The 27082-nt window shown below is 38.8% G+C and overlaps 1 protein-coding gene across 2 annotated transcripts in view; it reads right to left on the reverse strand.

Moving 5' to 3' along the window:
- Nucleotides 1-1237: 1237 nt before the first annotated feature.
- Nucleotides 1238-27082, reverse strand: part of COL21A1 (collagen type XXI alpha 1 chain) — a 213249-nt gene continuing 187404 nt past the window's right edge. For both annotated transcript variants that reach the window (XM_070456701.1, XM_070456700.1), the window contains 10 exons: nt 25470-25523; nt 23799-23870; nt 21689-21724; nt 19831-19875; nt 14686-14718; nt 13955-14101; nt 13812-13866; nt 13128-13328; nt 12013-12090; nt 1238-2508 (listed from right to left, as the gene is read on the reverse strand). In XM_070456701.1, coding sequence (XP_070312802.1) covers nt 2321-2508; nt 12013-12090; nt 13128-13328; nt 13812-13866; nt 13955-14101; nt 14686-14718; nt 19831-19875; nt 21689-21724; nt 23799-23870; nt 25470-25523 — 909 coding nt within the window. In that variant the 3' untranslated portion in view covers nt 1238-2320. The remainder of the gene's footprint in view (nt 2509-12012; nt 12091-13127; nt 13329-13811; nt 13867-13954; nt 14102-14685; nt 14719-19830; nt 19876-21688; nt 21725-23798; nt 23871-25469; nt 25524-27082) is intronic.

Below are 27082 nucleotides of genomic sequence, written 5' to 3' on the forward strand. Positions count from 1 at the left end.
TGGTCCATGGGGTCACAAGAGTTGGACACGGCTGAAGCAACTTAGCACTCATGCATGCATACATTTCTGTAGCACTTTCTCCTGTTTTAGAATGATTATATAGCAATCCCCTGTTGCTCTGTTTCTTGTTAGACACGAGTGTCCTCAGGCCAGACCACATGACTCCATCACCACTGTGTCCCTGGCCAGTTCTGCGCATTTCATGGCCATGTGAAGCTGAGCAGGACCTCATGGGGCCGCTGAACATGGAGGCTTTTCTGTCCCCTGTTTCTTGTGTGTAGGGAACAGACTCCAACCTCCATGACCTTCCCTGAGTCCAAAGGGCAAGTTCAAACAGTCGCTAATCAGGGAAGGGAAGGGATGCAGAGACAAGGGAGGAGCAGTCATGAAACAGCACAGCTTTGGGGCAGGGTCCTGGTGCCCCAGGAGTTAAAACCCCCAATAAGCGGAAGATGTCAGCATTCTTCATTCCAGAGAAGACCCCCCGGGGGCCAGGTTAAAGGAACCAGAGAAGCTAATCAAGAGGTCACCTGAGACCGGATTAGAGGAAAGCAGACCCTGCACACACCACACCATGTCAGCAATGCAGCCTTTGAATCATTGCAATAAAAACTCCTCACCAAATCCTCCCAGGATGAGATACACAGCTTCCGAGGACAAGAGCCCACTGTGTCCCTTTCTGCCTGGCAAAGCAATAAAGCTATTCTATTCTATTTTACCTAAAACTCTGTCTGAGATTCAGTTCAGCACTGGAAAACAGAGGCTGAGTTCTCAGCATCACATGTGCTCCAAGCTGGTTGAAGGAACAAGGGGTAGAGGAAGTTCCCATTCTGCTCCTTCACCAGGTCTCCCAGAAAATGGTATTATTAGCAGGGGGAGTAGCTTGGTCAGGTCTAACAGACACCTGAGGCTTTGCTGGAGACAGAACACCAAAACAAGCCTTAAGCTGATTCAGCTGCTGAATGTATGGGCGTCAGTCCCCTCCAAGGTCCTCATCATGGAAGGACATGTCATCAATTAAACTAAACTCTGGTCACCAGCCATTCCCTGGACCAGGAAGCAGGGGCTGTACCTGCCCAGGCGAGTGGCACCCAACCCAGTTTCTAAGTTCTTATGTGTATGAATCAGTCATTTAAAAATAGGGTAAATAATTTAATAAATTATGCCCACTGAATAAATGATCATGTGAGATGCATAATATACTCAAAATCAGTTACAAGTATAAAAAATGCTTCAATCAAGCTTTTACAAAATTTTATTGTACTTTGAATATCAAGCATGTAACAAATTTAGAGCATGATAAGGATGGAATATCTCAAACTACATTCCTCAGAAAAGCATTAAGTACAGTACACAAAGATTGTTTAAAATATTTTAAAGTCTGCTAAAAAATTATCAAGACATCCTAGGATCTGTGGAGTTACCTTTCCTGTCAACTAGAGCATTGATTCCCACTAGCTCTGCTACAATAAAAGTTAACATATATGAACATACACATATAATAAATGAAATGGAAAATGAAGGCATGCAACAAACACTCCAATTACTACACAGGTATGAAGAAGAAAGTATTTTTAGTGTTTCTGGACTTATGATTCCTTTGAACATATTGACCAGGTCTAATGAACCTTTTTCTCCAGAATGTTTTTAATGGTTCACATTTAGACCATTCCCAATGTAATCGTTACTCTTTCTTAGCATTGAATCATTTGAGAATTTGCAAATGGAGTAAGAAACACTTTAATCTCTTTCATAGGTGACATTCAAAACACTGAACAACTAACAGTCCATCACCCCGTCTGATGAGCACAGACACTGGAGAAAGTGCCCGTGTGGTGATACAGTCTGTTCCCAAGCTGAATATCAGCCCTGATCTCATTTCCCACGGCCAGATGCACGTTTCAGCTAACGTAGAAGCATGAGCTATGAAACATGAAATGCACACAGACAAGAAATTGAACTCAAATACTCTGCTGCACGGAGGCTGAATGTGAAACTTTTCACAGTGAGTGAAACCGACTGGCTGACAGGCAATGGTGGTTTTTTTTTTTTTATATTCAACTTTGATTAAAACGAATGGACTTACAAGAAACCCTTGAGATTTAGTTAATGCTACCAATCTAAAGGCTCCGAAGAACTTAGGAGCCTTTAAAATCAGTATACGTGACCTTTTCTATATTTTTCCTTCAGGAAAAAACAATAATAAAAACACCGAGGTACTTGAGTTTCTTTTCAAGGGATTACTGTTGTTATCTTCCTGAGATGCAAAGACCACAAAAGAAGAGCACCATGCCTAGGCTGCTGGACGAGGCATCAGAAACTAATAGTTTGGTCCTTTTCTAAATGGATCTCTTCCAACGATGACACTAAAACAGAGCGACGGATCACAGATGCCCGGGGGGCCTGGCTGTCCCTGGATTCCAGGTTTTCCATGGTCTCCATCTTTGCCGGGGAGGCCTGGGTCTCCAGGAGGACCTTCTTTGCTTATTCCAGGGGGACCCTCTGGACCTATGATGGAACATTAGCAACATATGAACACAGGAGTTTGTTTCTGGGGCTGACACAGCTGAATCTGTAAAACATGTAAACTGGAAAAAAGACTCTCTTCAGCATTTTACATATTTGCACTCAAAGAGGAAAGAGAAGGAATCCTCTTGATAATTCTATATGCCTTCCATTTGGAAAAGAACTATCCAAAAATAATTTTCCACAGCTAAGACAAGCTATGTTATTACAGAAATCATGCAGCTAATGAAGACACAGAGCTAACATTTTAAGATTTCAATTTGTGGATTTCACATTTTCACAATTTAAAAAATTTCAATTTTAAGATTTCAGTTTGCGGGAGGAGCCAAGATGGCGGAGGAATAGGACGGGGAGACCACTTTCTCCCCTACAAATTCATCAAAAGAACATTTGAACGCTGAGCAAATTTCACAAAACAACTTCTGATCGCTAGCAGAGGACATCAGGCGCCCAGAAAAGCAGCCCATTGTCTTCAAAGGGAGGTAGGACAAAATATAAAAGATAAAAAGGGAGACAAAAGAGCTATGGATGGAGACCCGTCCCGGGAAGGGAGACTTAATAGAGGAAGTTTCCAATCACCTGGAAACCCTCGCACTGGCGGGACTGGGGGAAGTTTTCGGCATTATAACTGGGAGGAAAAATTAAATAAGGCCCACAGATTACGTGCCTAAAAGCAACTCCCAGCAGAAAAGTACCCCAGACGCCCGCACCCGCCAGCAACAAGCGGGGGCGGAACGGAGAGGAGCGGGCAGCATTGCTTAGGGTAAGGACCGGCCTGAAGACCCTGAGAGCAATCGGAGAGAGCTTTTTTAAACGGTGGGACAAAATTAACCGGTCGGAACACACTGCCTGCAGCTCGCAAAACAAAGGGACTGAGAAAGTCCAGAAAAGAGCCGGCCCGTCCCCGCTGGAGGTAGGAGGCAGGGGGGAGGGGAAAAGGGCAAACTCAGCCCCTGAGAAGCCACCCCCTCCCACACTGCAAACAGGCCCCCGGTTCCTATCTAAAAGACTTCCTGAGACCCGACTGGCGGCGCGCGCTGGGGCCGCGGAGGGAAAAAGCGCGCCGTACCCGGGGAGATTGCGCCCAAGCCTCTGGCTGCCTGAGCCGCTCGACGTGGAGGGAAAAGGCGTGCCGCACCCTGGGAGAGTACGCCCAAGCCTCTGGCTGCCTGAACCGCTCAGGCCGGGGAAGGCACAAGACGCAGGCGCAACCGAATCCGTGCTTTTGTGGAGTACCAGAAAACTGGAACTGCACTCAACGCAGGGCCCTCTCCATATAGAGCAGCCGGGAGCCTGAGCAGTGTAGACGGGGAAAGCACTGACACCCGTGAGCGGGGCAAACCCAGTGTGGCCGGCGAGTGCTAGCCACACGGAGCGGTATCTGTCTGCAGCGCCCCGCCCTCCCCGTAGCAGGACTAAACTGAACTAGCGAACCTAAATAAGAGATCACCTCCGCCCGCCTGTGTCAGGGCGGAAATTAGACACCGAAGAGAAGCCAAAATAAACAAAGGGAACCTCTTCAGAAAGGATCGGTGCAACAGATTAAAATCCCTGAAGGTAACACCGACTACACGGGAAGGGGCCTACAGATAGCTAGAAGTGTAAGCTGGAAAGAGGAGCTATCTGAAATTGAACTGAACCTACACTGACCACAACAACTCCAGAGAAATTCCTAGATATATATGTATTTTTTTTTTTAATTAAAAAAAAATTTTTTTTCTTTCCTTTTTTTAATTTTTTCTCTTTTATTTTCTTTTAAAATTCCCTATTACTCCCCCATTACTCCTCAACTTTCATTTTCATATATTTTTACGATTTTTTTAATTAGAAAAAAAATGTTTTTTTTCTTTTTTTTTCTTTTTCTTGTTTTTCTCTTCTATTTCCTTTTAAAGTCCTCTAATACTCCTTTATTAGTCCTTAATTTTCATTTTCATTTCACTATAACCTTGCCAAAAAAAAGAGAGAGAGAGAGAGGGAGAGAAACCCTATTTTTAAACCAAACTTCATATACATTTCTAAATTTTTTTTTGTGTTTTTGTTTTCAAATATTGTATTTCAAAGAGTCTAATCTCTACACTAGATTTTTAATCTTTGTTTTTCAGTATGTGATATAAATTTTGGACATTTAAGAATCCAATATTCAGTTCCCATTTCTATTCAGGAGTGTGGTGATTACTCTCCCACTTTTGACTCTCTGTTTTCTACCTCAGAACACCTCTATTTCCTCCTTTCCCCTTCTCTTCCCAATCCAATTCTGTGAATCTTTGTGGGTGTCTGGGCTACAGAGAACACTTTGGGAACAGATAACTCCGTAGATCTGTCTCTCTCCTCTTGAGTCCCCCTTTTTCTCCTCCTGCTCACCTCTATCTCCTTCCTCCCTCTCCTATTCTTCATGTAACTCTGTGAATCTCTCTGGTTGTCTCTCACAGTGGAGAATCTTTTCACCATTAACCTAATAGTTTTATTATCAGTGCTGTATAGTTGGAGAAGTCTTGAGACTATTGGAAGAATAAAACTGAAATCCAGAGGCAGGAGACTTAAGCCCAAAACCTGAGAAAACCAGAAAACTCCTGACTACACGGAACATTAAGGAGTAAGAGACCATCCAAAAGCCTCCATACCTACATTAAAACCAACCACCACCCAAGAGCCAATAAGCTCTAGCACAAGACATACCACGCAAATTCTTTAGCAACGCAGGAACATAGACCTGAGTGTCAACATACAGGCTGTCCAAAGTCACACCTAACACAAAGACCCATCGCAAAACTCATTACTGGACACTCCATTGCACCCCAGAGAGAAGAAATCCAATTCCATGCACCAGAACGCTGACACAAGCTTCCCTAACCAGGAAACCTTGACAAACCAATCGTCCAACCCCACCCACTGGGTGAAACCTCCACAATAAAAAGGAACCACAGACCACAAGAATATAGAAAGCCCACCAAGTCAAACAAAAGAGGAGGAGATAGGGAATCTACCTGAAAAAGAATTTAGAATAATGATAATAAAAATGATCCAAAATCTTGAAAACAAAATGGAGTTATAAATAAATAGCCTGGAGACAAAGATTGAGAAGATGCAAGAAAGGTTTAACAAGGACCTAGAAGAAATAAAAAAAGTCAATTAAAAATTAATAATGAAATAAATGAGATCAAAAACACTCTGGAGGGAACCATGAGTAGAATAACAGAGACAGAAGATAGGATAAGTGAGTTAGAAGATAAAATGGTGGAAATAAATGAAGCAGAGAGGAAAAAAGAAAAAGGAATTAAAAGAAATGAGGACAACCTCAGGGACCTCTGGAACAATGTGAAACGCCCCAACATTCGAATCATAGGAGTCCCAGAAGAAGAAGACAAAAAGAAAAGCCATGAGAAGATACTCGAGGAGATAATAGCTGAAAACTTCCCTAAAATGGGGAAGGAAATAGCCACCCAAGTCCAAGAAACCCAGAGAGTCCCAAACAGGGTAAACCCAAGGCGAAACACCCCAAGACACATATTAATCAAATTAACAAAGATCAAACACAAAGAACAAATATTAAAAGCAGCAAGGGAGAAAAAACAAATAACACACAAAGGGATTCCCATAAGGATAACAGCTGATCTATCAATAGAAACCCTTCAGGCCAGAAGGGAATGGCAGGACATACTTAAAGTAATGAAAGAGAATAACCTACAACCTAGATTACTCTACCCAGCAAGGATCTCATTCAGATATGAAGGAGAACTCAAAAGCTTTACAGACAAGCAAAAGCTGAGAGAATTCACCACCACCAAACCAGCTCTTCAACAAATACTAAAGGATCTTCTCTAGACAGGAAACACAGAAAGGTGGTATAAACGTGAACCCCAAACAACAAAATAAATGGCGACGGGACCATACCTATCAATAATTACCTTAAACGTAAATGGGTTGAATGCCCCAACCAAAAGACAAAGGCTGGCTGAATGGATACAAAAGCAAGACCCCTATATATGCTGTCTACAAGAGACCCACCTCAAAACAAGGGACACATACAGACTAAAAGTGAAGGGCTGGAAAAAAATATTCCACGCAAACGGAGACCAAAAGAAAGCAGGAGTCGCAATACTCATATCAGATAAAATAGACTTTCAAATAAAGGCTGTGAAAAGAGACAAAGATGGACACTACACAATGATCAAAGGATCAATCCAAGAAGAAGATATAACAATTATAAATATATATGTACCCAACATAGGAGCACCACAATATGTAAGGCAAACACTAACGAGTATGAAAGAGGAAATTAATAGTAACACAATAATAATAGGAGACTTTAATACCCCACTCACAACTATGGATAGATCAACTAAACAGAAAATGAACAAGGAAACACAAACTTTAAAGGACACAATGGACCAGCTAGACCTTATTGACATCTATAGGACGTTTCACCCCAAAACAAACAACTTCACCTTTTTCTCAAGTGCACACAGAACCTTCTGCAGAATAGATCACATCCTGGGCCATAAATCTAGTCTTGGTAAATTCAAAAAAATTGAAATCATTCCAGTCATCTTTTCTGACCACAGTGCAGTAAGATTAGATCTCAATTACAGGGAAAAAATTATTAAAAATTCAAACATATGGAGGCTAAACAACACGCTTCTGAATAACCAACAACTCATAGAAGAAATCAAAAAAGAAATCAAAATATGCATAGAAATGAATGAAAATGAAAACACAACAACCCAAAACCTATGGGACACTGTAAAAGCAGTGCTAAGGGGAAGATTCATAGCATTACAGGCCTACCTCAAGAAACAAGAAAAAAGTCAAATAAATAACCTAACTCTACACCTAAAGCAACTAGAGGAGGAAGAAATGAAGAACCCCAGGGTTAGTAGAAGGAAAGAAATCTTAAAAATTAGGGCAGAAATAAATGCAAAAGAAACTAAAGAGATCATAGCAAAAATCAACAAAGCTAAAAGCTGGTTTTTTGAAAAAATAAACAAAATTGACAAACCATTAGCAAGACTCATTAAGAAACAAAGGGAGAAGAACCAAATTAACAAAATTAGAAATGAAAATGGAGAGATCACAACAGACAACACTGAAATACAAAGGATCATAAGAGATTACTACCAGCAGCTCTATGCCAATAAAATGGACAACTTGGAAATAATGGACAAGTTCTTAGAGAAGTATAACTTTCCAAAACTGAATCAGGAAGAAATAGAAGATCTTAACAAACTCATCACAAGCAAGGAAATTGAAACTGTAATCAGAAATCTTCCAGCAAACAAAAGCCCAGGACCAGATGGCTTCACAGCTGAATTCTACCAAAAATTTAGAGAAGAGCTAACACCTATCTTACTCAAACTCTTCCAGAAAATTGCAGAAGAAGGTAAACTTCCAAACCCATTCTATGAGGCCACCATCACACTAATTCCAAAACCAGACAAAGATGCCACAAAAAAAGAGAACTACAGGCCAATATCACTGATGAACATAGATGCAAAAATCCTTAACAAAATTCTAGCAAACAGAATCCAACAACATATTAAAAAAATCATACACCATGACCAAGTGGGCTTTATCCCAGGAATGCAAGGATTCTTTAATATCCGCAAATCAATCAATGTAATACACCACATTAACAAATTGAAAGATAAAAACCATACGATTATCTCAATAGATGCAGAAAAAGCCCTTGACAAAATTAAACATCCATTTATGATTAAAACTCTCCAGAAAGCAGGAATAGAAGGAACATACCTCAACATAATAAAAGCTATATATGACAAACCCATAGCAAGCATCACCCTCAATGGTGAAAAATTGAAAGCATTTCCCCTGAAATCAGGAACAAGACAAGGGTGCCCACTCTCACCACTACTATTCAACATAGTTTTGGAAGTGTTGGCCACAGCAATCAGGGCAGAAAAAGAAGTAAAAGGAATCCAGATAGGAAAAGAAGAAGTGAAACTCTCGCTGTTTGCAGATGATATAATCCTCTACATAGAAAACCCTAAAGACTCTACCAGAAAATTACTAGAGCTAATCAACGAATACAGTAAAGTTGCAGGATATAAAATTAACACACAGAAATCTCTTGCATTCCTATACACTAACAATGAGAAAACAGAAAGAGAAATTAAGGAAACAATACCATTCACCATTGCAACAAAAAGAATAAAATACTTAGGAGTATATCTACCTAAAGAAACAAAAGACCTATACATAGAAAACTATAAAACACTGATGAAAGAAATCAAAGAGGACACAAACAGATGGAGAAATATACCGTGTTCATGGATTGGAAGAATCAATATTGTCAAAATGGCTATACTACCCAAAGCAATCTATAGATTCAATGCAATCCCTATCAAACTACCAACGGTATTTTTCACAGAACTAGAACAAATAATTTCACAATTTGTATGGAAATACAAAAAACCTCGAATAGCCAAAGTAACCTTGAGAAAGAAGAATGGAACTGGAGGAATCAACCTGCCTGACTTCAGACTATACTACAAAGCCACAGTCATCAAGACAGTATGGTACTGGCACAAAGACAGAAATATAGATCAATGGAACAGAATAGAAAGCCCAGAGATAAATCCACGAACCTATGGTCACCTTATCTTCAACAAAGGAGGCAAGGATATACAATGGAAAAAAGACCACCTCTTTAACAAGTGGTGCTGGGAAAACTGGTCAACCACATGTAAAAGAATGAAACTAGAACACTTTCTAACACCATACACAAAAATAAACTCAAAATGGATTAAAGATCTAAATGTAAGACCAGAAACTATAAAACTCCTAGAGGAGAACATAGGCAAAACACTCTCCGACATAAATCACAGCAGGATCCTCTATGACCCACATCCCAGAATATTAGAAACAAAAGCAAAAATAAACAAATTGGACCTAATGAAACTTAAAAGCTTTTGCACAACAAAGGAAACTATAAGCAAGGTGAAAAGACAGCCCTCAGATTGGGAGAAAATAATCGCAAACGAAGCAATAGACAAAGGATTAATCTCAAAAATATACAAGCAACTCCTCCAGCTCAATTCCAGAAAAATAAATGACCCAATCAAAAAATGGGCCAAAGAACTAAACAGACATTTCTCCAAGGAAGACATACGGATGGCTAAAAAACACATGAAAAGATGCTCAACATCACTCATTATCAGAGAAATGCAAATCAAAACCACAATGAGGTACCATTACATGCCAGTCAGGATGGCTGCTATCCAAAAGTCTACAAACAATAAATGCTGGAGAGGGTGTGGAGAAAAGGGAACCCTCTTACACTGTTGGTGGGAATGCAAACTAGTACAGCCACTATGGAAAACAGTGTGGAGATTCCTAAAAAAGCTGGAAATAGATCTGCCATATGACCCAGCAATACCACTTCTAGGCATACACACTGAGGAAACCAGATCTGAAAGAGACACGTGCACCCCAACGTTCATCACAGCACTGTTTATAATAGCCAGGACATGGAAGCAACCTAGATGCCCATCAGCAGACGAATGGATGAGGAAGCTGTGGTACATATACATCATGGAATATTACTCAGCCATTAAAAAGAATTCATTTGAATCAGTTCTAATGAGATGGATGAAACTGGAGCCCATTATACAGAGTGAAGTAAGCCAGAAAGATAAGGACCAATACAGTATACTAACACATATATATGGACTTTAGAAAGATGATAACGATAACCCTATATGCAAAACAGAAAAAGAGACTCAGATGTATAGAGCAGACTTGTGGACTCTGGGAGAAGGCGAGGGTGGGATGTTTTAAGAGAACAGCATTGAAACATGTATATTATCTAGGGTGAAACAGATCACCAGCCCAGGTGGGATGCATGAGACAAGTGCTCAGGCCTGGTGCACTGGGAAGACCCAGAGGGATGGGGTGGAGAGGGAGGTGGGAGGGGGGACTGGGATGGGGAATACATGTAAATCCATGGCTAATTCATTTCAATGTATGACAAAAACCACTGCAATGTTGTAAAGTAATTAGCCTCTAACTAATAAAAATAAATGGAAAAAAAATAAAATAAATAAATAAAGATTATCTGAGATCAAAAAAAAAAAAAAAAGATTTCAGTTTGTGGCTACACTATTTCTTACTTTCAGTTTACTTTTGCCAATACTATTTTAAATTTGCCAGTAATATATCAGTAAGCAAAAACTTCAATGAAATCACTTTTGTGCCATATTTGCAGTCAAAATGACTATTTTCATTATAGGTATATAGTTTCCACATTGAAATACATTGTCATTAGCATAATATCATAACAATCCATACACAAAGGTATTATAATATCACTTTGTAAACCATAATTTAGTTCAACTAGCATGCTCAAAGAAAGGAAAATTAAATCAAGACACTGGCCTTTTAAAGTTGGTTTGGGGGCACTCTCTATCACTAATAATTCCTGCTATTACTACTAATAAATGTTTATTCAACACTTAAGTATTGTTCAAAATGCTTTGCATACAAATTATTGAATCATCTGCTCCACCTAAAAGCCTCAAGAAGTAGTAACATCTAAAATAATGATGATGATACACTTTTATTGAAAACACAGCTTTGGTTGTCATGCACTGTCTGAAAGCACAACATATATTAACTCATTTAATCACCCAACAGTGTCATGATACAAAGAAAGCTGAGAGCCGAAGAATTGATACTTTTGAACTGTAGTGTTGGAGAAGACTCCTGAGAGTCCCTTGGACTGCAAGGAGATCCAACCAGTCCATCCTAAAGGAGATCCATCCTGGGTGTTCATTGGAAGGACTGATGCCGAAGCTGAAACTCCAATACTTTGGCCACCTGATGTGAAGAGTTGACTCATTGGAAAAGACCCTAATGCTCAGAGGGACTGGGGGCAGGAGGAGAAAGGGGTGACAGAGGATGAGATGGCTGGATGGCATCACCGACTCAATGGATATGAGTTTGAGTAAACTCCAGGAGTTGGTAACGGACAGGGAAGCCTGGTATGTACTGCAGTCCATGGGGTCGCAAAGAGTCGGACATGACTGAACAACTGAAATGAACTCAACTGAACTAACATCTCATCACTATTTTACAAATGAGAAAACGGAGGCAAAGTAAAATTAACACAGCTAGCAGAGTTTGGCTTTTGAGTCCATTTCAGCATTATTTTGTGTCCCTGAGAATCATAAAGATAAGATGGTGATATAGACAGCGATACACATTAGATAGGCATGAGCAAGTGAAACCACATGAGAGCTATTCTAAGGAGTGGTATTCTAAAGAATCTAAATGATAAGTGAGAGAGAAGCTTGAATGATTCATGAATGTAATATAGGATAAAACTTCTAGTAGTTAGATCTCAATGTGCTGAATGTGAATCACTCAAAAAAGGAAAGAAAAGTCTTGATTTCAAATCTTTGGACATAGATCTATGGTGATTTTCCTAAAGCAAAATGTGCAGGAACACTTATGAGCCTCACCAGTTCTTACCTGGGGGACCAGGAGGACCTTGTGCTCCAGGGTACCCAAGTCCTTGGCTCCCCTTTGCCCCATTCCGTCCAGGGAGGCCTGCAGAGTGTCAGAGAGGGGAATAAGCTTACTTTTCCCATAAAATCACTTCCTCCTAGATTGCTTCTTTCAAAGCTGTTAGTATACACATTAAAGAAAAATAAATCTTCAAAAAGAAGTTTCACCTACTTATTACTTACCACCTATTTATTATTACTAATGGGGGAGAGAATTTTTTAAGCCACAATTTTCCAAATGATTAGTTGTCTAGAAACATAATGAGATTAAATATTAAGAAAGGAAAATTGTTGGAATTAATTTTGAAATTATTTAGCCCTTCTTGTTAATCATAGCTGTTCCTTTGATGAAACATCTAAATTGTTCAAATCATATTAAACTAAAGGGAAAGTATTATCAACTAACATTTCATATAAACATTCAAAGGCAAAGAGCAGTAAGTTTGGCCTACTATTAGAGAGTTTGGTTGCAAAACCTAATTTTTCTTTTTTTTTAAGATTTTTTTTTAAATGTGGACTATTTTTAACATCTTTATTGAATTTGACACAACGCTGTCTCCACTATTTTTTTTTAAATGTTTTAGTTTCTTGGCCCCAAGACATGAGTGATTGTAGTTCATTGACCAGGGATCAAACCTACACCCCCTGCACTAGAAGACTAAGCCTCAACCACTGGACCACCAGCGAGGTCTCTAATTTTTCTTATAATAGAAAACAATGTTGAATACAGTAACAGAAGTTACCAAAGTCAAAGGAAATGGTATCTGTGATGTTCTATTTAAAGACATTATTGGACTCAAGCAAAATTTTTAAGTTCATTGTTAACATTATCTGATTTACAAGTTCACATGCTTCATAACCTTGACCTTTCTCTCTTGACTTGAGGATATGCTTTCAAAAAATACAGTAATTATTCTTTAACTCAGTCGACAAATTATTTAAAGATGTAGGGGTAGAAAAATTTTTTGTCTTTAAGAAGACAAACATGAACTCTTGCCTATTAAATCACTTTAAGAGGTGAATGAATACAAAAAATATCGTTTTCTGTTGTTCATTTGCTTACACAAACAAACTAAGTACCTTTTAATCCTTTGGCACCTGGGCGTCCTGGAGCTCCCATTAATCCAGGAACACCATCTCTTCCTGGCAAACCAGGGAATCCTCGGGGACCTTCTGGGCCCATGGGACCAGGTGGCCCTGGAATACCAGGGGAGCCGTGCTGGGACTGGCAATGATCACAGCTTTGAGTTCTTCCACTTTGAAGTAAGACAGGTAAATGGGCTTGAAAAGAAAGAAACCCCCACCCTTATGTTAAATGGTGAATGGACATTAATAAAATCACTCATAATTAAAAAAAAATTACAGATGCCTAATTCTTGGCCAATAACTTTATTTCTAGAAATTTAACTAGGAAATATCAATTGCTCTTTACAATAATTTTATTGTGGAAATTGCTTCAAATAAAGGGGAAAAGTATCTCCCTAAAAGAAACTGTTAAATTATAAGTGTCATATTGGGGAATAAAATTACTAGAATTATGTCAGAAAAGAAAATTTAATCAATGCAATGGTGAAATAATGATAAATTACTTTAGGAAAAAGATTATAAAAGTTAAATATAAAAATACTTACCTAGGAAAGACAAAGATTGATAAATGTCCTTTATTTTTTCTCTATCTTACTTATACCTTTATAATTTCTAGGAAAATATTTATATTACTTCTGAAATTTGAAAGTTATTAAAATCTGTATGTTTGAGACTTACCTCTTAATACATCAGTGCAAACTTGTCGAATAAACTGTTCTGAAAATTCTCTCCCCTGCATCAAATTATTAGGGGTTATAACGTGGACATGCCAAATACAAAGAATGAAAACATAAAAACTGTGGAAGAAGCAGAATACATACGGGTTTCCCATCCAGTCCTGGGGCGCCCGGAGGACCTGGATTCCCAGGTGGCCCCTGGGGGCCTGGGGGCCCCATCAGACCGTCCACCCCAGACTCTCCTTTGGCTCCAGTGGCGCCTCTAGCACCAGTCTCTCCCTTTTCACCTCTCTAAAAGCAAGAGAAATCTTCAGAAGTTCTATTTGAATATTTCAGGAGGTATAATCACACCATAGAAGTCCTCAAGAATACAGATATGAATATATACGAACATATATCTAAATTATACAAGTAACTGCTGGGAAACACCATAATTGATCAGGAGGGAAATTTCATACTATATTAAACAGCAATTTATCCATCCAATCAACCACCCATCCAACCCTACAAATAACTGTTACTTAGTACATTTATTGATTAGGCAATATGCATAGTGCCAGAGATACATCAGTGAACATGACAGTCTTGTTCCCAAGGAGTTTAAATTCTAGTGATAGGCATAGAAATACACAATATTCCTCACTGGAAAATATGCAGAAAAACAGTTCCTAATTTAGAATTGGAATCAATATTATTGACAAATGCATACCATTTCATACCTAATTCAGTGAACCTACATATTCTGAAAATATTTAGGAACTATTGAAGAACATGAAAGATATTTTCTGTTTGTGATGTCAACAGCTAGATTTATTTATACAGTATTGAAAATTAAGCTGTGATGACTGGACAGCATAATACAAGAAGAAACATACCTCTCCTTTTGCCCCGTGATGGCCTTGAATTCCCTTCAAAAATTAATAGGAAAAAAAATGTGCAAGTTACAGTACTAGCAATGTGGCATGTACCCTTTAGACATATTTAATCAAACTTTAATTTTTGGTTTGGGAGACAGCAGTAGAAATAGTGACAAAATTATATATACAAGAGACCTTTTTTACCTTTTTAAGGGAGACTAGTAACTAGGAAATATAATAAATGAATAATATAAAAGGGTTAATTTACAGAACTTCCATTGTTCTGCATGAATATTTTCATATGATGCAGGTCAAACATGTAGGTTAGAATGGCATTCTATCTGAATTCTTTTAAAACTCTACTCTTATTTTAAATTATGTTATTAGTTTAAGGAAAATTAAAACTCAAGTCAGGGAATATACCCAATATATAATAATAACTTTAAATGGAATATAGCCTTTCAAATTGCAAGTCACTATATTATACACCTTATATATGATTGTACACTAACTATACCTCAGTAAAAAAACTCAGTAAAATAAGAAATATTTATTCTTTTATTCAGCGATTAAAAGAGTATTCTATTTTTTCTCAAATTTTTATTCTTAAATTTTGTTTGAGTATTAGAGATAAAAGATGGGTTAAAGAAAAGATAACATTAAAAGTGATTCATAGGGAAGAAAAACATACTGTCCTATGCTTAAATCACTCATGGCTGGAAATTCAGAGATTAGGAAAGCAGCATGTTAGTGTGAAGTCAAGTGGGCCTTAGGAAGCATTACTATGAACACAGCTAGTGGAGATGATTCAATTTCAGCTGAGCTATTTGAAATTCTAAAAGATGATGTTGTTAAAGTGCTGCACTCAATAAGGCAGCAAATTTGGAAAACTCAGTAGTGGCCACAGGACTAGAAAAGGTCAGCTTTCATTCCAGTCTCAAAGAAGGGCGATGCCAAAGAATGCTCAAACTACTGTACAATTGCACTCATTTCACACGCTAGCAAGGTAATGTTTAAAATCTTTCAAGCCAGGCTTCAACAGTACATGAATTGAAAACTTCCAGATGTATGAGCTGGATTTAGAAAAGGCCGAGGAACCAGAGATCAAGCTGTCCACATCCACTGGATCAGAGAAAAAACAAGAGAATTCCAGAAAAGCATCTTCTTCTGCTTCATTGACTACATGAAAGCCTTTTACTGTGTGTATCACAAAAATCTGTGGAAAATTCTTAAAGAAATAGGAATACCAGATCACCTTATTTGCCTCCTGAGACACCTGTAAGCAGGTCAAGAAGCAATAGTTAGAACTGGACATGGAACAAAGGACTAGTTCAAAATTGTGAAAGGAGTACATTAAGTCTGTATATTGTCACCCTGCTTATTTAACTTATATGCAGAGCCAATTAAGCAAAATGCCAGGCTGGATGAAGTACAAGCTAGAATCAAGATTGCCAGGAGAACTAGCAATAACCTCAGATATGCAGATGACACCACCCTTATTGCAGAAAGTGAAGAAGAACAAAAGAGTCTCTGGATGAAAGTGAAAGAAGAGAGTGAAAAAGTTGGCTTAAAGCTCAACATTCAGAAAACTAACATCATGGCATCTGGTTCCATCACTTCATGGCAAACAGATGGGGAAATAGTGGAAACAGTGACAGACTTTATTTTCCTGGGCTCCAAAATCACTGCAAATGGTGACTGCAGTCATGAAATTAAAAGATGCTTGCTCCTTGGAAGAAAAGTTATGACCAACCTAGACAGCATATTAAAAGGCAGAGATATTACTTTGCCATCAAAGGTCCATCTAGTCAAAGCTATGGTTTTTCCTACTGGAAAAGTCATGTATGGATGTAAGAATTGGGCCATAAAGAAGGCTGAGTTCTCAAAGAACTGATGCTTTTGAATTGTGGCACTGGAGAAGACTCTTGAGATTTCCTTGGACTGCAAGGAGATCAAACCAGTCAATCCTAAAGGAAATCAGTCCTGAATGTTCATTGAAGGACTGATGCTGAAGCTGAAACTCCAATACTTTGGCCACCTGATGTAAAGAGTCAACTCAATGGAAAAGATCCTGATGCTGGGAAAGATTGAGGACAGGGGAAGAAGGGAGCGACCAAGGATGAGATGATTCGATGTCGTCATTGACTCAGAGGACACAAGTTTGAGCAAACTCTGGGGTATATTTAAGGATAGGGAAGCCTGATATGCTGCAGTCCATGGGGTTACAAAGAGTCAGACATGACTTAGGAACTGAACAACACAAATTTTGTACAATGGGCTTCTCAAGTGTCACTAGTGCTAAAGAACCCACCTGCCAATGCAGGAGACCCAAGAGATGCAGGTTTGATCCCTGGGTCAGGAAGATCCCCTGGTGGAGGCACGGCAACCCACTTCAGTACTCTTGCCTGGAGAATCCCATGGACAGAGGAGCCATAGGAGTCAGACATGACAGATGCAACTTAGCATGCATGTGTTCATGCTGACAAATATGGCAGTTTTTCCTTCCCACGATATAAACTAGGGACCTTTACCTGAAGCTCTCTCATCATCACAATCATGGGATACATCCGAATGGTTCCTTTAAAGTTTACATAGTCATTCCAGTGACATTTTTGAGCGATGATAAGAACCTTTAGGAAATACACTATAATTGTTCATTTTTTAAATTCACTGTACATTCAGGTTCCAAACTCACCCAATATTAGTTTAGAACAAAGGCTATAGCTTTCACAATACACAGGAGAGATTTCATTAATCAACTTTATTATTTTTATTGAAATACAGTTGATCATCAATCAACTGTAAAGTTAAAAATTCATGTTCTGAAATTCAGTATAAAATTCAGTATATAACATTTCAATATGAAATTCAGTGTATAACAAACATTTCAATAGAGAATTCTGTGTATAACAATGAAGTTTGAGGGTTTACGTTGATTTATTCCTAGGTTCCTTCAACATGAAGATCCAAATGAGACAGAAGAAGAAAACTAGGGAAAATCAATGTTTGGCACAGAGAAAGGGAGATTCTCAAAACTTGAGCATAAAGACACTAAATTTTAGTTTTCATATAAAAATCAGTCAGTGAGTAAAACACTCTTTGTCAAGTCATTCTTTAAATATAGAGGTTTCTGAAGAAATGCAGAGATGTCTGCTACCAGATAGAATCCTCCAATTGGATCCAGGTAAGGGGAAAGATAAGATAAAAAGATAGAAGTTCCCAGGAGGAGAACCAAATTAGATCTGAAACTGAAAACAGCTGTCAGCTGAGAATCCGCTTAGATGATCTTGTGAGAGAAACATTCGCTTGGACTCCATTCACAAGAAGAAGGCCAAAAAGCATCAAATCGCACACGTGCAACACTTGGTAGGATGACAGGTAACTTGGGGCTTTGTCTACTTAGGGGGGTGGGACAACCATGCAGCAGCTGAGAGGCCACAGCTGCCCTGACCCCTCTGCAGACTCAGGTCATGGTGGTGGAAACTCAGCTTCCAACACACCCAGGACAGAGCTTTCCAGGGAACCCAAATCCTGCCCTGGGGGAGCAGACTTGCTTTTTCTCTTGAGAAGTGAGGGGGGAAAAAAAAGAAGAAGAACATTTTAAGGGAACCTTGCGAAGAGTGTCATCTGTCAACCAGTGAGCTAGCCAAATTGTGTGCTCAAAATGCAAAAGAATAGCCTCCTATCAGAGTTTCCGTGAGTAAAAGCGTTGGGGGAATGGCCAGGCTTGTGGAGGCTGCCTCATGAAGAGGTGAGGCTCTCCTGAGAGAAGAGCCGTAGGATGCCGTGCAGTTAACCCGGGCAGACAGCGGGGCGGCGAGGAGCAGGACAGAGCCGCCTGTCATCCGGGTTTACCGTGGGGCGAGCGGGCCCACACTGAGGCCTTTCTCCCTGACGTCACGGCACACGGGCGGACTCGGCGACGCCTGCTCTGCAGCTCGGCTTCTAGGCTCTCAAGTTCCCAACACGCAGCCCTCACCTTTCCTCTAAGACGCGCCTTCCCACCCGCCAGGGCCTCTCCCATCCCTCCAGGTGAGGGACCCGGAAACTCCACTCTTGGAGGCGTCACCTCAAGCTTCATCCCCCTTCCAGCAGGGTCAGCGCAGCTACAGGATCCGCCTTGCGCCCACACTCCCCATCAGTGGGACGACTTTATTTGTCCAGTTTGGCTCTGACTGAACCTACACGCCACGAGGCAACCTCACAGAAACATGGCTTCAGGAGGAGTTTAGTCAAAGAAGAAGAAAGTCAGCCCTGAAACACGCAGGTTACTAGGTGGATGACAGATAGTTGGTGGGAAGTTGCCCGTGGAGCACGGCCTAGATCACTGGGATGGGGCTGGGAGCCAGGCTCAAGAGGAAGGAGATGAAAGTGCTTACGGCTGGTTCACATCATCATACAGCAGAAAGCAAGACAGCAATTATACTCTGATTTAAATGTTTCTTAGAAAAGAAGAAAAGCAGGTATTATGTATCTATTCCATGACACAGTTCTCCAGAGACAGGATTAACGCATCTGTAAGGTGGCCAATTGTATCTTTGAACAAACTACAGGGAAACAAGTTGATTCACCGTTTCACTACGCAGGGCCTCAGCTGCTCACATTTTTAAGAAAAAAATAAAAACTCGACAGTAGGTACAGAGATGCTGCTATGGATGGCTGCCTCGGGCCATTACTCCCAAGAAACAGGCGGAATTGTCTGCCTTCAGTCATTTTTTAAAATGTGGACCATTTTTAAAGTCTTTATTGAATTTATTACAATATTGCTGCTGTTTTTACATTTTGGATTTTTGGCTGAGAGATGTGAGATCTCAGCTCCCTGCAAGGGACTGAAACTGTGCCTCCTGCACTAGAAGGCAAAGTCCTAACCACAGGCCCACCAGGGAAGTCCCGACCTTTAGTCATGTACTCGGTCACACATAAGCATTGAAAATCAAGTTTCACAGCCACAGAGAGTATCAGCATGGGAAAATAAAAACATAAATCAAGCGATCAAAGCAAGCCCTGACCATCATCACCACGAGGACTCTCATCCTGTGCACTTAGAATGCACACTACACCTCCCCTTCTCCTCACTCACTTTTATTTGCAAGTAACTCTCTCTCAGTTTCGTTCAGTTATGTGATTCATTAATTCATTTTCCATAAAAAAAAAGAAAAATACCTGTGATCCTGGAATCCCTGGTCTTCCACTTTCTCCCTTTTGACCCTTTAAAATTGAATAAATGTTATTTATTAGTTTACACATACATGATGCATTCACACATACAACACATACTATATACTTTCCTGCTGTCTAGAACAAAGGTCACAAGAGCAGTGATGCAAATATACAAAATGATGCAAGAGAAGAGAAAAAAAGAAGTGAGAGGAAAGTCAGCCTAACTAAATTGACGGAGACAAGGAACAAACTACTGACTTTGGGGAACATGTAAATAAAACACGTTAGACAACTGAGGGTGTTCTGCGGAGTCCATGTTCACAGCATGAAAATTGTTTAAAAATCCAGTGACTGTGGTCATTTTCTTAATTTCAATGGCATTATGCTTGGCATGGATTATGCACATGTGAGGGCAAGAAGACCACTTTAAAGAAATTTTAAATTTAAAAGACATTTTACATTTACACTGTGAAAAATATTTTGAAAGAAGATCCTTAAATTGGGACAAATAAATAAAACTTAATAAAGATACAAACATATTTGTCCATTCAATTAATATTTTGTATAAGACATCCATCTTGTATAAGACATTGGGCCAGACCCTGAAATACTACTATTTCATCCCTATGTTGAAAGGGTAATTAATATAGTCTAGTAAAACATACACCTAGATATACAATCAATTAAAGATCTAGTGACTGAAATTTTAAATCACTCCTGAATAGCAGTTTTTCTCATTTACTTACAGCCATGAATTCCCAGGGGCCCTATTTGCTGGCAGGACCCTGTAAGAGTGCCCCTGAGTTGCTTACTGGGTGGTGAGAAGCTAAGCAAATTAATCTCCAAAATATGCAGTTAAATTCCAAACTTCAAAGTGGCTAAGATACTAAATCTTAACTGTTCTCAAAACAAAAACAAACTAATGTGACATGATAAAGGTATTAGCTGACCCGACAGTAGTAATCATATCGCAGTATATAAATGGATCAAACCAATACCTTTTACACTTTCAACTTACACATTTCTTATGGTTGGGGGAAAGGGTGACTGGACTCAAGGAGACCAGTTAGAATGATGCTTCAGTCACCCAGTACCCAGGAAAAGAAACGACCAGGGTGGTGGATTTCAGAGAAGGGGCTTAATTCCACTTTCATTGTCTGAAACACATTGAGACTGTGACCCTAGCAGGTTTTTACCCTGAAGTCTTCTTTTATGCCTCCAGATATCCCAAAATTTTGAAAATTCTGGGAAATTTTGCAGTGTCTTTGTTTTTATGTGAAGCTTATTTTATGTAGCAAAATTCAGCCACTATCACTAAGCTTTGTAATTTTAAAAACATCACTGAAATACTGTCTGTCCAGATTTATAATTTTGGTCGGAAAAATCTTATATATTTCTAGAACATGAAAGACTGAAAGGCTGACAGATACAGTTTATTCCTGATCAGTATGTCACTGATTCAGCCAGCTGTGTCCTATTCATGGACCAGCGATCAGTTAAGGAAAAATCTCTTCTAGAGCCACTTGGACTGAGGTGGAACTGTCCTCTCCTCTCAAAGCTGTAACACATTTCTTCTTTTCACCTTTTTTGCTAAGACACCCAAAACCAAATGTCCTTCTAAATCACCCTAGATTTCTTCAGCCTGATCTAATTTTCTGGTATAATTCTCCTTCTTTTTATTAGTTTGAATGTGCTTAATATGTAGAGTGAATAGTGTCTTATCAAATTTATTTGTGCTATAAGTCATGTCAAATCATCTGGGAAACCAACACACCATAAAGTATATAAATGAACAGATATTACAAGAATAAAGCATGAAGTCCTGATTTTATTGCAAGCCAAAAAAAAGCCAGTAACGTACCTGAATGCCCCTTTCACCTTGATTTCCTTTGTCCCCCTGCAAAAAGGCAGTTTTATATGTAGCATAATATAATATATTCTGTATCCTTCCAAATAAACATGTTTTTCTTCAGCAAAGAAAAATACATGGTCTCATGCAAATTCCACAAGTGCCTTATATACAGAAGCTAACATAATATTTGGGAAGAGACTAAAACCACATTATGTCAAAGTGATGTTCTAAATGAATACTTTCTTGTGCTCTTATATTCAAAAGAAAGTTTACTACAATTTCTTTGTTATAAGGAAGAAGAAAACTTTTCCATATTGATGACAATCTGAGGTTCAACAAAGAGAAGACTCGACAAATTTTGTTTTATGAAATCAAACTGAAAAGTCTTCTTACTATTCAGCTAACAGTAGCCACAGATTTATAAGAAACAGTGAAATTAAACAATGTTGAAATGGTATTTTAGAAAATATGTGCTTCAAAAATTAACTTTTGGGGGAAAAGTCATATACCATAATATTGTTTCCTGGAGTTTCTCAGCCAGGAGAGATGTTTGAAACCAACTAGTTCAATGTCTTTGCTCTTATGATGAACACACAGATCAGGAAAGGTAAGCATTTGCCCAAAGTTGAACTTGGACCATGCTATCCAAACATAGAGTTTTGTGCTTACAGCAAATAAAACACAGGTTTTCTTTTAACTGGCAAGTTTCTGAACAAGGAAATTCTCTAAGTCCAAACATATATTCACATGATTTAGTAAGTAAATTCTATAGTCAACAGTATTAAGTAAATTCTATCCACGAAGAATCCAACACTTAATCTCTGCTGTGTGGACCATCCCTGTGTCAACAAGTGCTGCCCGCCGCTCATCAGAGCAAAAAGGATCGCTCTGGGTACAATAACTGAGGGCCCGAGCAGGTAACACAAGAGGGATAGAAAAAATGAAATGATACGAAACTGAAACAGCAAGGGATGCAAAGATGGAGACATAAGAATTTGTACCCTTTACAGAAGAAAATTGGTACAGTCACTTTTAACCTGAATGTTCAGATACTAACTCAGGGCTGTGGAGTTCTCTGATACACAGCCAGTTAAGTTCTTGCTCAAAGCCTTCGAGCCAACAATAATATTTACACAGATACAACTCAGAACACTTTTATTTAACGGGATAGAGAACCCAACATAATGCTCTCTTATCTCCCCAAAATATTTTATGTGAATATATAAGCCTTATATTTTAAACTCTAATTTTAGATGAATCATTATGAAATATAATTGTTTCAGAGACAAGAATGTCATGGTCAAGCATTTTGGTTGTAATTTTTTATCATTTCTGACTTTTGCTTCAGTTTGGGAAACATATTCATACTTTGGTTAAGAGTGGCTCAAGTTGAATCCCTCAGTAACCCGAAAGTGTTAGTTTTAAATTTACACTGAATCTGCTTCTGTGACTTTTACCCCTTTTTGTTATTGTTAGCATATATAATGGCCTGCCTGAGGGAGGTAACCTGAGCAACCCACGAAGGACTGTTGGGAAGTGAAACTACCACATCCCCCTGCCTGAGCCTTGCGATTCTATAGGACACTTGAAGGACTGAATACTCTTTTTCCTTTGTTTCCTCACCTCCCCCAATCTCTGATTCCTAAAAGAACCTGGCAACTAGGCCCTGGCAAGAAGGTTATTTTGGGGCACTAGCCTGCATCTTCTTGGTCAGCTGGCTCCCTGATTAAGTCTCTTCCTTGCCTCAAAACTCGTCTCTTGGATTTATTGACTAGTCGTGTGGAGAGCAGAGCGAGCTTGGACTCGGTCACACTTTCCCTAAAAAATTCTTGACTTGCCTGGATTGACTACTGAACAATATGAATTTACAGGATATGACTTAACTGTTTGTTTTCTGATCTATCTTTTCCAAGGTCCTCACGCAGGAGACGGTACCCAGGCAGGGACATGAAAGAGGCCACAGCTCTTAGCGTGGGATTGAACACATTATATGTGCACCAAGTACGTAGGTCATCTCACCACTGAATGCATCATCGGTCCTCCTATGCTACTTGCCCAAAAGAAAAACCTACATGTTCACAGCTGACTAACAATGAATTATGTATCCTAAAAATCATACCTTTTTCCCTTGAATTCCAGGTAAACCCAGGTATCCTGGTTCTCCTGGGGGACCCACCACTCCTGGTTCTCCCTAAATAACACAGAAATCACATGAACATCGAAGACCCACTGCTTGTGAACAGCCCCACTGCTTGTATCTCTACATTCATCTCAAACTTAAAACTGATAGTTAAAAACTTTATTAACATTCAGAGATACTATTACAGAACTAGCAAAGAATGAAAAGTCCATGGATGTCCTAATAAACTTTTTTATGCTTCCTCCTATCTTTCCTAGTTAAGAAATTCTGAGAGCATATCATATTTGAAAGCTTCATAAATATTTGGTATTTTTCTTATATTTATAACTTCAACAATAAAAAATTAAGCAATGAAAATAATAAACACGGGTATCTCTCTTTGCATTTACTAATATTTCTCTTCATCCTTGAAATTGCTTTCTCTCATAAATCCTCCTTTAAAAAATTTATTGTTACAAAACTGGTAATGAAAAGAAGTGATAAAATTATTAAAAAGTTCATTACCCAATATTTTCATTTGGTTATATATATTCCCTCTACCTCTCACAAACATATAGGCAACTTAGTTACTACAATGTGCTAGGTATGCATAATTTTGTAATATATTTTTTACTTCAAAATATATTAATATTGAAATTTTTAATATACCATTATATGTTTAAAATTTTTTAAAATTATAGGACATCATTCAATTGTATTGATTTACCATATTTAATAAAATTTCTACTGCTAAACACTCATTTTCACCATTTTTATAAACAATATTGGGTGAACATTCTTATCATTAAATATACACATTTATGATTTTTACTTTATATATCTGGAATATTATTTTCTTAGACATAAATTCTTGAGCTGTTTTCAGAGCAAAGAATATTCTGTGAGTTATCTTAACTGAATTTTCTATTCCCTATCATGTCACAGATATTTCCTTTCTTTTAAATGCCTTAAATAAGAAAGACTTACAGTGTGAAAGTATATAATGATGATGTCTCAACAACATTTAGGTTAAAATTTTAAGAGATAGGATGTATTCCCAAACATGTTTCATGGTGTTTTGGTTTTGCTTTGTTTATTTTACCACTAGTCCTAAACTCTTGTCACATTAACTAAAAATGACTCTGTTTTGTGGAAACTAAGTTCTGTTCTCTTTGCTCCTTGTGAGTTGATGAATATGACTCTAGATTTTTAAAGGCTAGAAAAGAATTTACAATGAGTGACATCAACTATTTGGTTTGGAGGAAACTGGTAAGGCATTTATGACTCCCAAACTGAAAATAAAGTCCCATCAATCATCATCAATCATCTCCCACCCTGGGAGACGCACACACACACTCTCATGCTCAGCCACAGAAAGAGTGATGTTCTCTGGACCAGAGAGGATAGTCACATTAGCAACCAACTTTTACCAATTCTAGAAAACCCAAGGTACATGCCATGCCTTTTGACCCAAACTATGATAAAATATCCAAAACACAGAAATGAAATTGGCCTACATTCACCACTGACTCAGGTACCTTAACTTTATGCTAGTAGATCATCCTTCATTTCATATATCTTTTCTTAATACAACTGTTAATCTCACCAAAAAAATGAGAGGACTGCATACTTCGAAAACATTTCCAAATGCATCAAAACACAATGAATTACCTTGAGCCCAGAAGCCCCAGGCAGCCCTTGAAGTCCAGGTTCACCTTTATTTCCCTGTCAATGCATCAAAATCATTTAAAATTTTGAATTTAGTCACCATATATATATTTAGTCAACAGACATTTAAAGGAACATATTTTAAACAATTTTTATACAGTTTCACCTTTCCAATTGTTTGAAAAAATAGAATCTATATGTTAGGTCTTCTTATTAAAAAAAAAACTATTTTAAGCAAGGAAGTGAGTCTGCATATTTATCAAGTCTTCAATGAGCCTGTTTGAAGCTGGTAGCTCCAAGTAAAAAAAATCTTTAGGGACCAGCCCTAATCAGCTAGGTCTGTGTTGCAGAGGCCAGACCCATGTATCTTAATAGCATCCTCTAGGCTGGAAATCATCCTTCCCTGTTTCACTTTCTCTGTAGAGCTCATTTTCAGTATGTAACTTAAAGAAAGAAAATTAGCCTCAAATGCACTTTTGAGTGGCTTTTGGAAGAAACATGAATCAGATAACATTTAGTTTGCATGCTGTTTTAGAATTCTAGTACAGTCCTTGCTAACAGACACTTGGAAAGCAAGACTTATTAGAGCAAAGCATGTAAGACAGGAAAACAGGATTGGTTACAAAAAGAGACAACCCGCCTCCTGGTTCATCAGGAGGGATTGTCAGAGGTGGTTCTGGCTTTCAAATATGCTCTGACACCTGAAATCGTAACCCTGTCCATGTCTGGCAAAACCCTGTTATTAAAGAGGTTGGTGTGACACCTGGGAGAGGAGGTGATGACTACCCAGAGGGGGTAGTGTGTAGTGGGGTAGGGCGGGACGGGTGTAGTGATCAGTAAAGGGAACCACCTTCATTCTCCGCTCATGTTGAGAACCACATGAACTTAATATTTGCACTTAATTAAAGCATTTGTCACATTAACAGCATGATTATACCATAGCATCAAGGTTCCTTAAAATTTCTAATTTTATAAACTCTTATGTTGAAACTCACAGGGGTGACAGGACTGGCTGAAAGCTACATGACTTGATTATGTTAATGCACTTTGATGTCATTTAGATAATATTTTATAAAACTGGAATCTGGTATAGTAAAAAAGACTTACTTGTGGCTCAATACCTATTCTAGAAAGAAATATTATAGTTGAAATTGGAAGTTCTCTAAAGATCTACACAGAGTCTCAGCATCATACCGGACTTGCTTGCAACAGCTTTATTATCCTACTCTTGACCTTATGTCTGTTGATATTGTAGGCATTGTTCCCAAATATATTAGTTGACAAAACCAGAGAGATACAGTAATACAGAGCAGCAGTCCTCAAAGTTCTTGGCATCAGGGACTGGTTTCGTGGAAGACAAGGTTCCCACAGACTGGGCGGGGGATGGTCCAGGCGGTAACACAGTGATGTGGAGCGCTGGGGAGCAGCAGATGAAGCTTCACTGCTCCCCCACCCCTCACCTCCTGCTATGTGGCCCAGGTCCTAACAGGCTGGTACCTAGGCCCAGAGGTTGGAGACTCCTGATACAGAGGCAGATAAGCTATGACCTGCGGGCTAAGTCAGCCCAATGCCTGTTTTTATAAATAAAGTTGTGCAGGAATGTGAGTCTACCCACA

This window comes from Odocoileus virginianus, chromosome 27, assembly GCF_023699985.2.
Source record: "Odocoileus virginianus isolate 20LAN1187 ecotype Illinois chromosome 27, Ovbor_1.2, whole genome shotgun sequence".
In the NCBI taxonomy this organism is placed as follows: domain Eukaryota; kingdom Metazoa; phylum Chordata; class Mammalia; order Artiodactyla; family Cervidae; genus Odocoileus; species Odocoileus virginianus.